Source organism: Lepisosteus platostomus, chromosome 12 (assembly GCF_059453375.1).
Source record: "Lepisosteus platostomus isolate fLepPlt1 chromosome 12, fLepPlt1.hap1, whole genome shotgun sequence".
NCBI classification, from domain to species: domain Eukaryota; kingdom Metazoa; phylum Chordata; class Actinopteri; order Semionotiformes; family Lepisosteidae; genus Lepisosteus; species Lepisosteus platostomus.
The window spans coordinates 21,115,516-21,129,032 of NC_142622.1; the positions used below are offsets into that span (position 1 = coordinate 21,115,516).

Consider the following 13,517-nt stretch of genomic DNA (forward strand, 5'->3'; position numbering starts at 1 on the left):
ACCATAGCTGTCACTGTAATTCCTCACAAAAGCTAATGTCAGACTCTGTCATTTTTAGGAAGGACTGGGCTTCTGGACTGAATAAAGAGCTACATTAATTTGACATTACTGTGTCATCATGCGGCCTTTTAAATTGAAACAAAAAAACTTAATAATACTTGGAAATACTGTACTGTCCTCAAAGGCTTTTTGTCTGGTACTGATATTCAAGATTAGGTGTGCCTTGGTATTAACTAGGTTATATTAGTACACAGCGACTAGAACACAATAACTAGACAACCTTGAAATACTCTCGATGTAGTTTCATGGAGACACTATTTTTGAAGTTGTTTTAATGTAATAAACGTATACACTATTCCATCAGACCATGGAAAAGAATAATTGCTGATGCCTGATTATTCTGGTAATTAGTTACCAATAGGCAGTTGAATTAAGTACTACCATTATGTAAAACTTATTTTTAAAACCATTTAATAAAAGTAGTTTCTTAAGTAAAAGCAAGTCACATTCTGTACCTTTCAGGTTTTGAGTCTTCTGAGAGGAAGATAAATGAGTTACAGGCAAGATCGCAAAAAGGTGCAACATCATTGATCTCTGCATTTTAAATAAATACTGTACGTCCGTTAAACTTGGGTGACTGATGGTCCTGGAGTCATGCTCACAGAAGGTCTGGCTGAGAGATGGGGATAGATGTGAACCCTGGCTCAATTTCCTCTCCCTTCTATCTCCTCTAGAACTAAGAGAAGAGGAGATACAGACCCCTGGCATTTATCCAAAATTGTCATTTAATAATGAGTATACAAGGAGCTTTACATACTGTACAATCCATGCAAATAATGTCTATCACAGCCATTCTTGGATGATTCCCCTTCTTTGAGTTGGATTTGGTACTGCATTGCAATCAGTAAAAAGCTACATTTTCTATATATTAAAGGTCAGTTCAAGTATTTTCTTCAGGATTATGTCCTGGGCTTAAATTATCTGACTGATACTTGAGCTAATTCAGGTTTCTTCAGATCAGTTAAAGATATACTGTAGACTGTCAAGAGGTTTTGTCTTTCTCAGAAATTAAAGTTTTATTTATTTAACCATTTATGTATTATAATAACTTTTACATGAATTTCTTAAATATATTTGAGTTGCGACACCCCAGGGACAGTGAATAAACTTCAGAGTAGCAACTCAATTAATCTGATTGTCAGGGAGCTTGTGTAAGAGCCTACAAAGTGTTTTCAAAGCAGCTTTTGTAATCTTCTTAGAAGATAGTACCCTTCATTATGGGGCATTATATATTCAGACTCAGAAACACTAAGACATTTAACTTAAATACTAAAGATGTAATTTTTGGGTTAAACTAAGGTATTGCAATTCTGATATTTTGTTACCAACAGGCATTGTTTTCTTCTGGCTGTGGTTTTAAATACTGTTAAATATATACAAGAACATTTAAAACGTGTAAGTGTGATCAGACAATTACATAAGTATGCCACAGAGTTAAAATTAGTAGCTTTTTTCTATTATAGAAAAAACAAGTTAGCTCATATTGAATTCCATTTCCATTCACAATGAAATCACCTAAATGAAATTCATATTTAACAAACTGATTTAATACCCTGATGCCCTGAAGTAATAGCCTCTCAAATTGACTTAAATCTATTTCTGAAATGAAGTTCAGCTCTTTCCCATGAACAGAATTATCAGGAGCATATCTTTAGTTATATTTTTTTTAGTTTCACGTTACAGTTTTTAATTTACAATAAAAAGGCTTGAATGTTATGGCAATATTTGTTTCAAACATTGATTAATTGCTATTGTCAGGATAAATGTAATATTAGGAACCTTCTTTACATGCATTCCATTGGTATCCTCAAGAGTTTGTTTTCAATGAGTGGCAACCAATAATAGTTCATATTCTACAAATCTCAAGAGTCCATGTGGCATCCCATTTACTGTACTAGCAAATGAGTAATTTATGTTGTTGTGAACAGTCTCCTGCTGTAAATCCTGGAAAGCAGCAGTAAGCCTATGAGATCTGACCTTTCCTTGCGTGCTTTGACCCAGCAGGGTTACAGGGGGATTGGTGTGAAGCAGACAGGGGGTGTGCTACACTGTGGGCTCTTTGTGCCCTGCAGGTTCAGTTGAGGTGATAAGACATCTGCTTTGCCCATGAGGTGGCTCAGCTCTACTGCCCTGCTGAAGGAAAAGTCATAGGTTCACACTGCTCTTCTATTTCATATCTGAGTACTCTATTCCTAGATTCCCCCGACCAACCCCTGGCCATACTGGCCAGGGTTTACACTTACTTAAATCCCTTGAATCCTTGAAATCAACCAAAACATTTGTTTTAGCCTCCACCACCTTGATAGCTGTAAACAAGTCGCAAATAAAAAGAAAGGTTAAGGGATCTGAGGAGTGTTAGCTCATAGCAGAGCATAACATGAGTAAGGTTAATGTAAACTGTTCTGTAAATGAGCACTTGACAGAGAAATGATGATGAGAAAACGCATTATAAAAGTACAGTATAATTTGACAATAATTTTTAATTATTAACAGCACACTCTTAATCATCCTCTTCTCCTTCACAGTTATAGTGCTTCAGATAAATTAACTAATTTATGTTCCTCAACAAATACATCTTAAATTGGAATTAACTATAGTCTACACCCAGATAAACACTTGATTGTGTTGTATTTTCTTAGAAACTTAGGTGTTTGTGTTTACTAATCAGAAAAAATAGCTCCTTCCATGGTCTGATAACTCCCTTCCTCTTTCACTGTACCTTGAACTATGAAGCTGGACTACACAGTGGAACAGTACTAGAAGACTCCTAGAAAAAACCTGCACAGAAGGAACAAGGTTGAAACATGTTTAAAAAAACCTCCCATAGTTTATTTTAGTCACTGGCAAAAATCATGACAGAAGCTTTGAGAGCTAAACAGACAACAGAGTAATAGAAGTAGCTGGCAACATAATTTTAGAAAAATACATCATAAGGTTTATGTATTTTTACTATAAAAATGTGTATATGGCAACCATTTAAAATGGTTTATTCTATTCAAATTCTAGTCACAAAGCCTGTCTTTTCGTAATGTTAAAGGCATGTATTGTATACTAATAGATTTATAGCATAGAATTCCTTTAGTTTTGCTAAAGAGTATTTGATGTTTCAGAAGATCTCAAGTTCATTTAAACCCCTACATCATTCAGCAGTGCAACTTCATTTGATATTCTTATGAATAATGTTCAATTTAAAGTCTCGTAAACTAAAATGATCATTTTTGATGACCTGTGGAATGGTCTGTAGTCTGTGAAAAATTGTATTGTATTGTTGTTTTTTCCATGCCCACATCTCTAATATGTCTTTCTGTCCTTTCATTTAATTTTCTGTGTTTGCATTATCTTAGATTTTCTGGGGTAAAGATAAAGGATAAATTGCTTTCATCTGTATTTTGAAATGAGGGTTTTTCCAATTCTTTATTGAAAGAGGTTTCCAACTTCAGAACATCCACTGACTTTCAAAACAACAAGCACATTTGTCATCAAAGACAGATAATTATTATCATAACTGTGCTGGTATATAGGAGTCTTCAGAGCAAGCCTGGAAAATCATGGCTCCTACAACAAACTGCAGTGCATAAGTAATGTGTTAAAAAAGGAAAACAACCTTTTATTTATGAGAGCCACAATGTTCGCGTTAACAGTGGAAGCCAAAAATATAATAAATTTTAAAGACCTACTGTAATAGCAAAAATATTAAAAATCAATTAGCAGTATTATTGTCTTTTGTAAGAGATGAAAACAGCTTAGACCTGATCACAAGCACAGTAATGTTTTAAAAAATTAAAGCCCTGTGTTCTCACAAATCCTCAGGGTGAAGAGAAGTAAGTGTCAAAAGTTGAAAGTTTTGGTGATGTTGGGTGGAGGACTAAACCAATGTACAGCCCTGTGTTGCACAGTAATGGTGATTTTGTGTCATGGATTGAAGAGGCTCTTGGTCCAGCCCTGCGGTGATGATAATGTAAGATGATGTGCTGCAACCAAGTGTCGTAGCCCATCTGTGCTTTACAGAGTGTGGCTCTGTGGGGGTGCTGACACTTCTTTTTACATCCATTTCCTTATCAGAGCCTCAACTTGGGGTCTGAGGTAGGGCAAGTTTTGTGGGTTATACAGTCATAGCACAATGTTGTAAAGTTAAAGCCAATTGCATTTAAAGAAACAATAGCTACTATTCATTGGCCCAACAAAATGTTTTAACAAAACTTTTCCAGCAGATATTCAACACAGAGTTATTGAGTCAAGTAAATGGCTATTGTTGCACTCATCTATATTGTAGCTTCTACCAGACTCCCACAAACCTTTGTAAAAAAAAAGGTCTGAGGTTTTAAAAAGGTCTCAGTTTCAACTTCCTCAAAGTTTTCATATGTCCACTGGTTTATTTTTCAGAAGTACAAAATAATCAGTTTGTTATATGTATTCTAAGGAGTCAGAAGAGCTAATGTTAGTCTTTATCTGTTGTAAATGTAAAATAATGTAACGCATATGGCCACCATTGCAGGTTGTTTGAGCTGGCTTACCAGTGCGGTGACGTCACCGCCCTTCCCTGTGAATAGCAGGGACCGCAGCTGGCGGGGCTGACGGGAGTTTTCTCTTTAGCTCAACTGGCTGGGTTCCTGTTGAGTGACGCCAGAGGCCCGGGTTCGAGTCCGCAACGGTGGGGGGGCCGACCTGAGGCGGCAGCGGCGAGGGCGCATACCCATGTGAACCCCCCAGCGTTACAATAATATTATTAGCAATATCATTTAGTGGCATAGGATGGAAGCTCTGTGTGTAGCATTGCTGTCTCTCAGAGCTGGGACCCTGACTTCAGTTCCCAGAGTTCTATCACCATGTTTGCATGATTTTCCTAATGGAGTTAAGGTTTTCTCCCACAGTCTAAATACATACTGGTTGGTTAATTGGTTACTGGGAAAACTGGTCCTGGTATGTGTGTGTCTATGTATCTCGTTCGATGGACTGACGATGGACTCCAGGGTGTACCCTGCCTTGTGCCCATTGCTTGCCAGAAAGTAGTTAGAAAATTGATGGATGGAGTAGTATCAACTCTATAATTTGGTAATGCATTTAATTATTTCTTTTTGAACAACTCGTTTTTTCCCCCCTGCCAAAATCTCTTGCATGGCCTGTTTTGCTCATGCACTGAGTATCAGTGCTTCACTTTTTGTTAAGGAGCTAGTTTGGATGTGTACGTTGGAGGTGTACAAACCATACAGTATGGTGCAAAGCCCTTGCTGAAGCTTAAGCCTGCCTAATATGAGAGATCTCATGTGCCTAAGATTAATCATTCTACCTACGCTATCAGGAAACAAAGACATAATATGTGCAATTTACCTTCCAGCTAATTGATAATGTGAGGACCATAGACAGCAACAATAACAATTCAGATTTGTGGCCTAAATACTTAAAAGGGCTATTATCTCCTCTCTGTCTTTCCTACGCTTCCCTACCTCCTGCATTAGGCCCTACCTGTGAAAACAACTTCAAAGCTGGCTAGTACTAACTGCAGTGTCATCAGACAATCTTTTCTCATCAAGGTATCTGGAGTTTGAAACACATAGCATAAATTCCCCCATTTGGTCAAGGACTTTTGAATAAAAGAATTGGCCCATTGATCAGCTTGTCCTTTTGAGGAAGTGTCTTTTAGTAGGAAACTAGTGGGAAGTGGAGTGCTTGCAGACACTGGGTTAACGCACCGTGTAAGCTCTCTCTCGACAAGTGCTATGGGAATACTGCGCACCTTGAACTCTTCTTCAGCTTGCAATGACTCATCACAGACTTGCTGGGGCATTTGGCAGCTTCACAATGCTTGCTCCTAAATGGTCTGCTGCTTTTTGTGTCGATCCTTATCTCAATGCCCTTGTTTGTGTATCTAACAAACAACGAAAATATTTAATACATTATCTATGTATCTGCCAAATGTGTCAGGCAGCACCTCATTCAATGATTTCCTAAAGACCCATGACTTCAACCCAATATTCAAAGTATTTGACTTGGTTTTCAGTGAGTAGTAAAAAGTAGTATAAAAAGTAATATTTCTGTCTCATTCCAGGGTTTGTATAAAGTGAGGCATAATGAGTATCAGTGCTTCACTGTGTGCTGTCTGTTCCTGCATCTTCACCTGGAATCCAAAATAAAAACAATGGCACAGTGGTTCAGCAATTAAAAATTTGAGCCTTTTGGTGGTAGAATATAGTCTTCATCTGACAACAACAACAACAACAACAATAACAATAATAATCAGCATAACTTACAAAAGCTTTAGTCGTAATTTAAATTGTACTACCTTTAAAGCATATATAATCATCACATCACATTTTTACTGTATCATTAATCTTTTAATCAACTTTAAGTTGCTCCCATAATTAAATTTTAATCTTGTAATCTTGTCCACTGCCAATGAAATATAAATGTTGTGTCATTACGTCATCCTTGACTTTGCAATGTACTTTGCACTGGGACTTGTAAAGCAGGACACCTAATGTTATATGTCAAAGCCAATTTTCATTGCATTTAGAAGAACAGGTGCTTCAACTGTATATCAATGTGACAAGCATTAATGCAGTCTTTCGCAGATGAGATACAAAGATACAAAACATGCAAAGAAAGATAAAATAGTTTAACATGGTGTTATCACCCTGTAATGTGATCTTATCTGACCTTGAAAGCCAAGCAAGACTGGTCCTGGTCAGTACTGGTAAGGGAGACCTTTGAGGAAACCCAGTGTGCTGTTGTACATAAAGAAAGTGGACTGGCAGGTGGTACCTATGACACTGTTCACTCTATACCAGAAATTCTTAAAAACAATGCCCAAGTATGGTAACCAGGGACACTGTTCTGTAAGAGGTGCCTTCCTTCAGATTAGAAGCTAAACCAATATCCTGACTGCTTTGTCATTAAATAACTGTCAGAATTGTTAACCCTGGTGTCCTAACTAGATTCAACTCTGGGTTCCACTATTTGATCTTACTGAAATTCACCCTTCATTCAATCAGTGAAGCAATTTCACACTTTTCAACTTGCTCTACTGTAGATGCATAATGGCTGGTAGGTGCTGTAGCTCAGTAGCAGATGATGTGGATCACATCTTATATAGTATGTAAAGCATATTTGTTATTTTCGACATACAGGTCAGGTAGCATAAGAAAAGTGGAAAAGGTATGAATCTGAGGCCAGTGGGCATTTGATCCATTGAAATTTCAGGAACAAGGATGAACTATAAGACAGTTAATGGGATATAAAAGCTGACTTTGTATTGTTGGAGAAAGCAGACAGGGCAATGGGAGGTGTGTACATTTTAAGAAGCTAACTGGTGTATTTACAAATATTTTCAGTCTTCCACTTTTCAGCATGTTGCATTAAATATCAAGTGTTTCTTTTATTGAGACTTCCAGTTATAAGTTATAAAATGATGCACTTAATCAATAACATTGAGAAATAAATAGTTTATTGCACATGTGCAAGAGATCTTGTGAAATAAGGCTTTATGTAATGGCTCCCATACTAAAGATACCTCCACCAGAGTGACTGGGATGGCAGAGTATATAAGATATCTAAGCCAGCTTCTCACCTTATTCAGGTTCTGATGAAGGAGCCAGCAACAGTGCACTGTTGATCACGTGTGTTTCCAATTATCCATGCAACATGAGTTTAGACTCACCAAGGTTATTCTAACAAGAGAGACACACTCTTACCCTCCTGTCACAATGCACAGCTGCCAGGTGAAAAAAATAAGGAATCAAGAATCAAGGGCAGCGCTTATAGCATATTGGGAGCTAATTTCTCACAGCAGCCTTTTACCAAAGTAAAACTGAAATTGTTTAAGAAAATAAATATTATTCACAATTTTACCTGAAAGCACTGTCAAAGGTATTTTCAATTAATAAGGAAGGTTATATTATTATACAGTGTGTAGAAATGAAATCTTTTGCACCGCATTGTTCTGCTCTTCATTTCACATGAGCATTGTTGGATTCTTTTAAATTATTTTATTAATGTGACAAATGAGAGATTTTTTTTCAAACTCCCAGGCATGCAGCTCCCGTGGATTGAAATGTTGAACATTTAGTAATTGCTTTAAAGAATATAAAAACTCAATTTTATCAATAGGTAGTCAGCTGCAGTAGATTTGAAACTGTAAAGTTTTGAAACTTTATCTGAAAATGGGAATTGAACCAGGACTGACTACAGTAGTCTCCTGTCTGACTTACTAGTCCTTGCTGGAACAAGTAAAGGCAATGTAGCTCTGGAGAGGAGTAACCATGTATATACTGGACAGCACATTTCTATGTTAGATTCAGAGAATAACTAGCTGTTATTGTTCTTTAATACATGATTCAGAGCATTGAACAAAGAGTTTTCCATTTCAAAGACAGTTTCACAACAAATTGCATTGATTTCGCAGCAGGCTTGTGTGACTTCAGCTCAGTTATACCAAAATTCAAAGACTCTCATGGAAAGAGGAAATAAAAAAAGACAAATAGAAATCTTTTATTTAGGTTTAATGAACCTCACATAACCTAGGCTTTAGCAGTTCTAGCAACTGAGCATGTAAATAATGAAGGCACCCACAACAATCCTACCTGCAATGAAACTGGTCTCTTATATGGATCAGAAATATAGCTGAGCTAGAAAGTTAGGTTGGTAAACAAGGGCAGCACATTGAAATGCTATCTTGTGAAACAACAGATCTCCTTTAAATGACAAAATTTAAGGTTTGCTGCAGGACAAATAGATCGGCACACAGTGGGCCTAGAGATTATTATAATAAATCTCAGATTTTTTGTCGTCATTAGATTTAGATAGGTTAGCATGCTGTACAGCGTTGGGGTCCTGGGTTCAATTCCTGGGGTGCTATCTGCATGGAAGTTGTTTGTTCTCCCCATGTTCCTGTGCGTTTCCTATGGGTGCTCCTGTTTCCTCCCACAGTCCAAAGGCATACTGGTAGGTTAATTGGCTTCTGGAAAAATTGGTCCTGCTGTGAGTGTGTGCCCTACGATGGGCTGGTATCCCATACAGGGTGTATCCTGTCTTGATCCCTTGCAACCCTGTATTGGATAAAGCGGTTAGAAAATGGATAGATGTATAGATCATCACTACTATCACCTTAGGAGTGTAAGAAGTGCCCAGTTAAGGAAACCTCTTGTTCTTGTCTCCAAACAATGCCAGACATGCATCTCTATTACCCATTCTCAACACTGTTATACTACAGAGCTGAGTTTGATCTAAAGTCTAATTTATAGAATTTTCTCAGTACTATGTCAGTTTCTGTTTATACAATCCACACTTTCTGAATGTTGCTGCTAGGATGCTTTTTTTTTTCTCTGACATTGAACACTCCTCCCTCTGCAGCAGGTCTGTACAGTACTATGTTAGAAAATTGATTATGTGCTAGTTCCTTTCATGTCAAAAGAAAATTAAAGAAATGAGCAGCTCTGAAATAGAATGTTTAGATTAGGGTAATTGATGAAGAGCATTTTTTTATTCTGCTGATATGTAGATTGTGCCTCTTCTAGTTTTGCTCATGATCTAAAAATCATATGCTGTAGTCAGTGAAACAGGCTGTTTAATGTCACCTCCTGATTAATTATTGAATATTAAAGAGGGGGTCATAACTGTGTAACAGATTTTACATCAGAACTGTGTTAGGAAATATCAATACTCACAAATAAAGTAAAAGAAAACGTACGGAAAATAAAAAAGAATGAGCTGCACAAGGACTTTTAAAAGTATTTGCTGTATTACAGTGTTCTAAAACTCAGTATGTGTTAAGGTTCACAGGACCTCCCCAAAAAGTACTTTTTAAACTAAAAGTGAAAGTAAATTTAATGGAACAAATTAGAAAAAATAAGCCCATCTTAACTTCTCAGTATTTCAAAAGCATCAGTATTATTATGTAATACTGTATATTCTTTTAGCAAATAGCAATTGTATTAGCTTTGTATTATTATATTAGTTTTGTGATCTGCTTCATATTTCCAGGGATTACTTTTTTTCTTCATCATTGTAGTTTGTGTTGTTGTACTATTTTACTACACTGAAGTTTTAATTTTTGTAGTCTATTTTATATATTATGTACCTTAGTTTATGTTTTAAATCATTTTCATTATTAAAAATGGTGTTAAAAACATATCTCACTTAACAGGGTGGCTGCAGGTACAGGTTATCTACAACAGGGCCTTAGAAATCTTGTGTAATATGTAATTTTTCATAAAAGCTATTTTGTTTAACCCACAGATACATCTAATCACCCAAGAAATCCTTTTCAAGGACATGGACAGGTATCATCGCCAGTAAAAGATACAAGGTTTCTTGCTGGTTCTTTTCCATCTCCAAGAAAAACGATCATTTTGCAGTACTGAAGCAGACAAACAAAAGTAAAAGGACAAAAGGTAAATCAAGCAGAGAGAAAAGAAAGAGGAAACAGCTTCAAAAGGTGTGGTGTATTCCTCACCTCTCCTCTTGCCTTTGGCATTTATGAAAATGCCTTCTGGTTTCTACGGAAACGGGCCAAGGATGAATGCAGCCGCTGTCCTGTCGCTGTGGCTGGCGTTGGCCCGTCCGGCGCTGCTGCTCCTCACCGTCACATCCGCTGCACCTTCAGGCCCGGCCTCTGACACCTGCGTCACCCTGGTCCAGGGGCGTTTCTTCGGCTTCTTCTCTTCGTCTTCAGTCTTTCCGTCGCTGCCCTGCTCCTGGACCCTGCAGAATCCCGATCCTCGCCGCTACACTATCTTCATGAAGGTCACCAAGCCCACTGACGCCTGCGTGCCACGCCAACTGAAGACCTCCCAATTCGACTCTTTCCTGGAGACCACCCGCACCTACCTGGGCATGGAGAGCTTTGATGAGGTGCTGAAGGTCTGTGACTCCTCCACCCGCGTGGCCTTCCTCCAGGCTGGGAAGCAGTTCCTGCAGATGCGCAAGATGGCACCAAGAGAGGGCACCTCAGGGAGCCTGGAGGATGACGGAGAGTTCAAGGCTGAATACTTGGTTGTAGGCAACAGAAACCCCAGCATGCCGGCTTGCCAGATGTTGTGCCAGTGGCTAGAAGATTGCCTAACCTCCAGCACACCCACCCGTCCCTGTGGCATCATGCATACCCCCTGCCAGTGCTGGGAACCTGCTCCACGAAAAGCCGATGGCTGCTTCCGAGGTGGAATCTTCCTGGAGAACTGCATAACGAGCCTGAAGGAGATGACCAGAGACGCAGAGATCATGGGTGAGTCTATGTCAAACAACAACAACCTTTATTTCTCTAATTTCTTTTTTTCCTGTGTATTCTAGTTACACTAAAAACATTTAGTATAAGGGAAAAGAAAACACTTCTTTTATGCAAAGTATGTTTATACCTTGTTATGTTTAGATTTCTTAAAACCCAACCCTTTTCAATTTACCCCAAAAGCTGAATGATATGAACACAATTTAAGATCTGGATAAGTTCTGTGGACAAACATGGAAGCAAAGGGGATAGTGGATAATGATTTACTGGATGGCAAGGAAGACATTTTACTTGTTATAAATGAGCCTTGTTAGAATTAAGGGTCTGGAGGGGACTGATGTCTAATTTTTTTGGTCTGAGGCAAGATGATTTAGTGGTTTGCTAAATGACTAGCAGGGGAGTTAGGTTTCTAACACTTTCTACAAAAACCTATAAGGCAGGAAAATGAGGTGTTGAATTTCAGCTCATTTTTATTGATTACGTGACCTTGCAAAACTTTCTCTTAGTCAAAATGTCTCCATCAGCAGGGCTTCACATCAGGGATATTTGATAGCCATGCTACTGTGTCGCTTGGTCTGCATTTCCGTTGAAGTGGTTTATCATCATTCCCAATGGCCCTGTAGCTTCTCTCTTGTAATTTAACCCCCAGATGAAGTATCTGCTACCCTAGCCATGGTCCAGCTCAGCCAGTGCTTGGCCGCTGAGATAGGGAAGCTACACTCCAGTATGCAACCACAGAAGCTTTTGCAAGCTGCTCCCTAACCTATGATGTACAGTACATCTCTGTTCCTACAAGTACCAGACACACTCCTGCTTTTTCTCAGTCATTCCTCTTTACTTTTAGCCACACTGCAACTATAAATTTGCAACATTACTGTAGAAAAATCATTGTGGCCAAAATTCTGCCCATTCAGTGCAGGTAATGAGAAAATGTGATAATAATGAAGGATAGTGTTGAATGAAATATCTTAAATTGAAGAAAAACAGTGAAGAAATAAATATTTGAGAAATACAATAAAATAGTCAATGATTGAGGCTGATAATAGTTTAATGAGCTGAGAATGAGGCACTCTCATCATGGTTTCATACAGATAGCCCTCTGTACACAAATCCCAGTGAATGAAAACGATAGAATTTAGACTAATAGTGCAACATTTTAATTCTGTTTGCTTTATCGATAAATTACTCTTTCACGTGTTCTAGAATTTTGTTTGCATTGATTGGGCACAATTTATTTTTGTAACTAACAGGCCTAGAGGAAGGGGATGATTTCTTTCTACAACCCCAAGCTGCAGACACAAAGAATCAAATCATTTTAATGAGTCATATAAAAGACTGGTGGTTAATTTGCCTTCTGAAACTCTAAAGCAGAAATTTCAGATGTAATTTGGGGAATTTTGGTTGATGGAATCTCAGATATTAGTTTCAGCATTGATTTTCAGTGACAACCTGTTTTATCTCTGGATCCGAGCCACGTTTCACGTATAGTTTGTTTCCTACATAAACACAGCCTACAGGATTCTGTCAGGGAGAAAAGAGAAATTCCTATTATCTGCAACATAAAACAATTGCTGCTAAAACTGCTTTTAAATCACATGTAATTCCATCAACAATAGGGGCTTTCCATCACACTGTGACCCAGTATGGTTTCTAATTTAGCATTGCCCATGAAGAAAATGGAGATATTCCATCAACACAGTGAAAATTGCTATAAAATCCCTCAATCCTCTTTCTATATCCAGTCTGGGTCTTTCTTTCAGTTCCTGCATATGGCTGTTTAACTTGGTTATTTTAAATCTGTCTGCATATTTGGAGCAGCAAATATTGGAAACTTGTATCATCATCTACTAGAAAAAACTTTTTTTTAAAGTAAATCTGATATCCAGTAGACAACTCTTGATGTAAAGGTCACTGAATGTGGAACGTCTTTTTCACTTAATGAAGAAATTCACCACCTGTGAATCAAATCTGTAAATATCTGATTATCTGTCACTTTACATAGTGTCAGTTTGTATAGTGACTTTCACTGTAGAATTTTAAATTACTTCCCCCTTTATTTTGAAGAGATTCAGAGACATGAAAAATGGAAAACTCCTCATCAAACATGAGCAGATTGATTTTAAGACAGATGTGATTTTGTATGCTTAGTGATATAAAAATGAAACTGTCTACACAAAGCATAACATAATCAGTTAATGCATGTAAAAGGCCATTTACATTTATTAAATTTAATATAAGCTGA

At 37.7% G+C, this 13,517-nt stretch overlaps 1 protein-coding gene across 4 annotated transcripts in view; it reads left to right on the forward strand.

Moving 5' to 3' along the window:
* Nucleotides 1-13,517, forward strand: part of adgrb1a (adhesion G protein-coupled receptor B1a) — a 112,180-nt gene that overhangs the window by 16,991 nt on the left and 81,672 nt on the right. For all 4 annotated transcript variants that reach the window (XM_088601360.1, XM_088601363.1, XM_088601361.1 and 1 more), the window contains exon 2: nucleotides 10,291-11,275. In XM_088601360.1, the coding sequence (XP_088457486.1) occupies nucleotides 10,531-11,275 (745 nt within the window). In that variant the 5' untranslated portion in view covers nucleotides 10,291-10,530. The remainder of the gene's footprint in view (nucleotides 1-10,290; nucleotides 11,276-13,517) is intronic.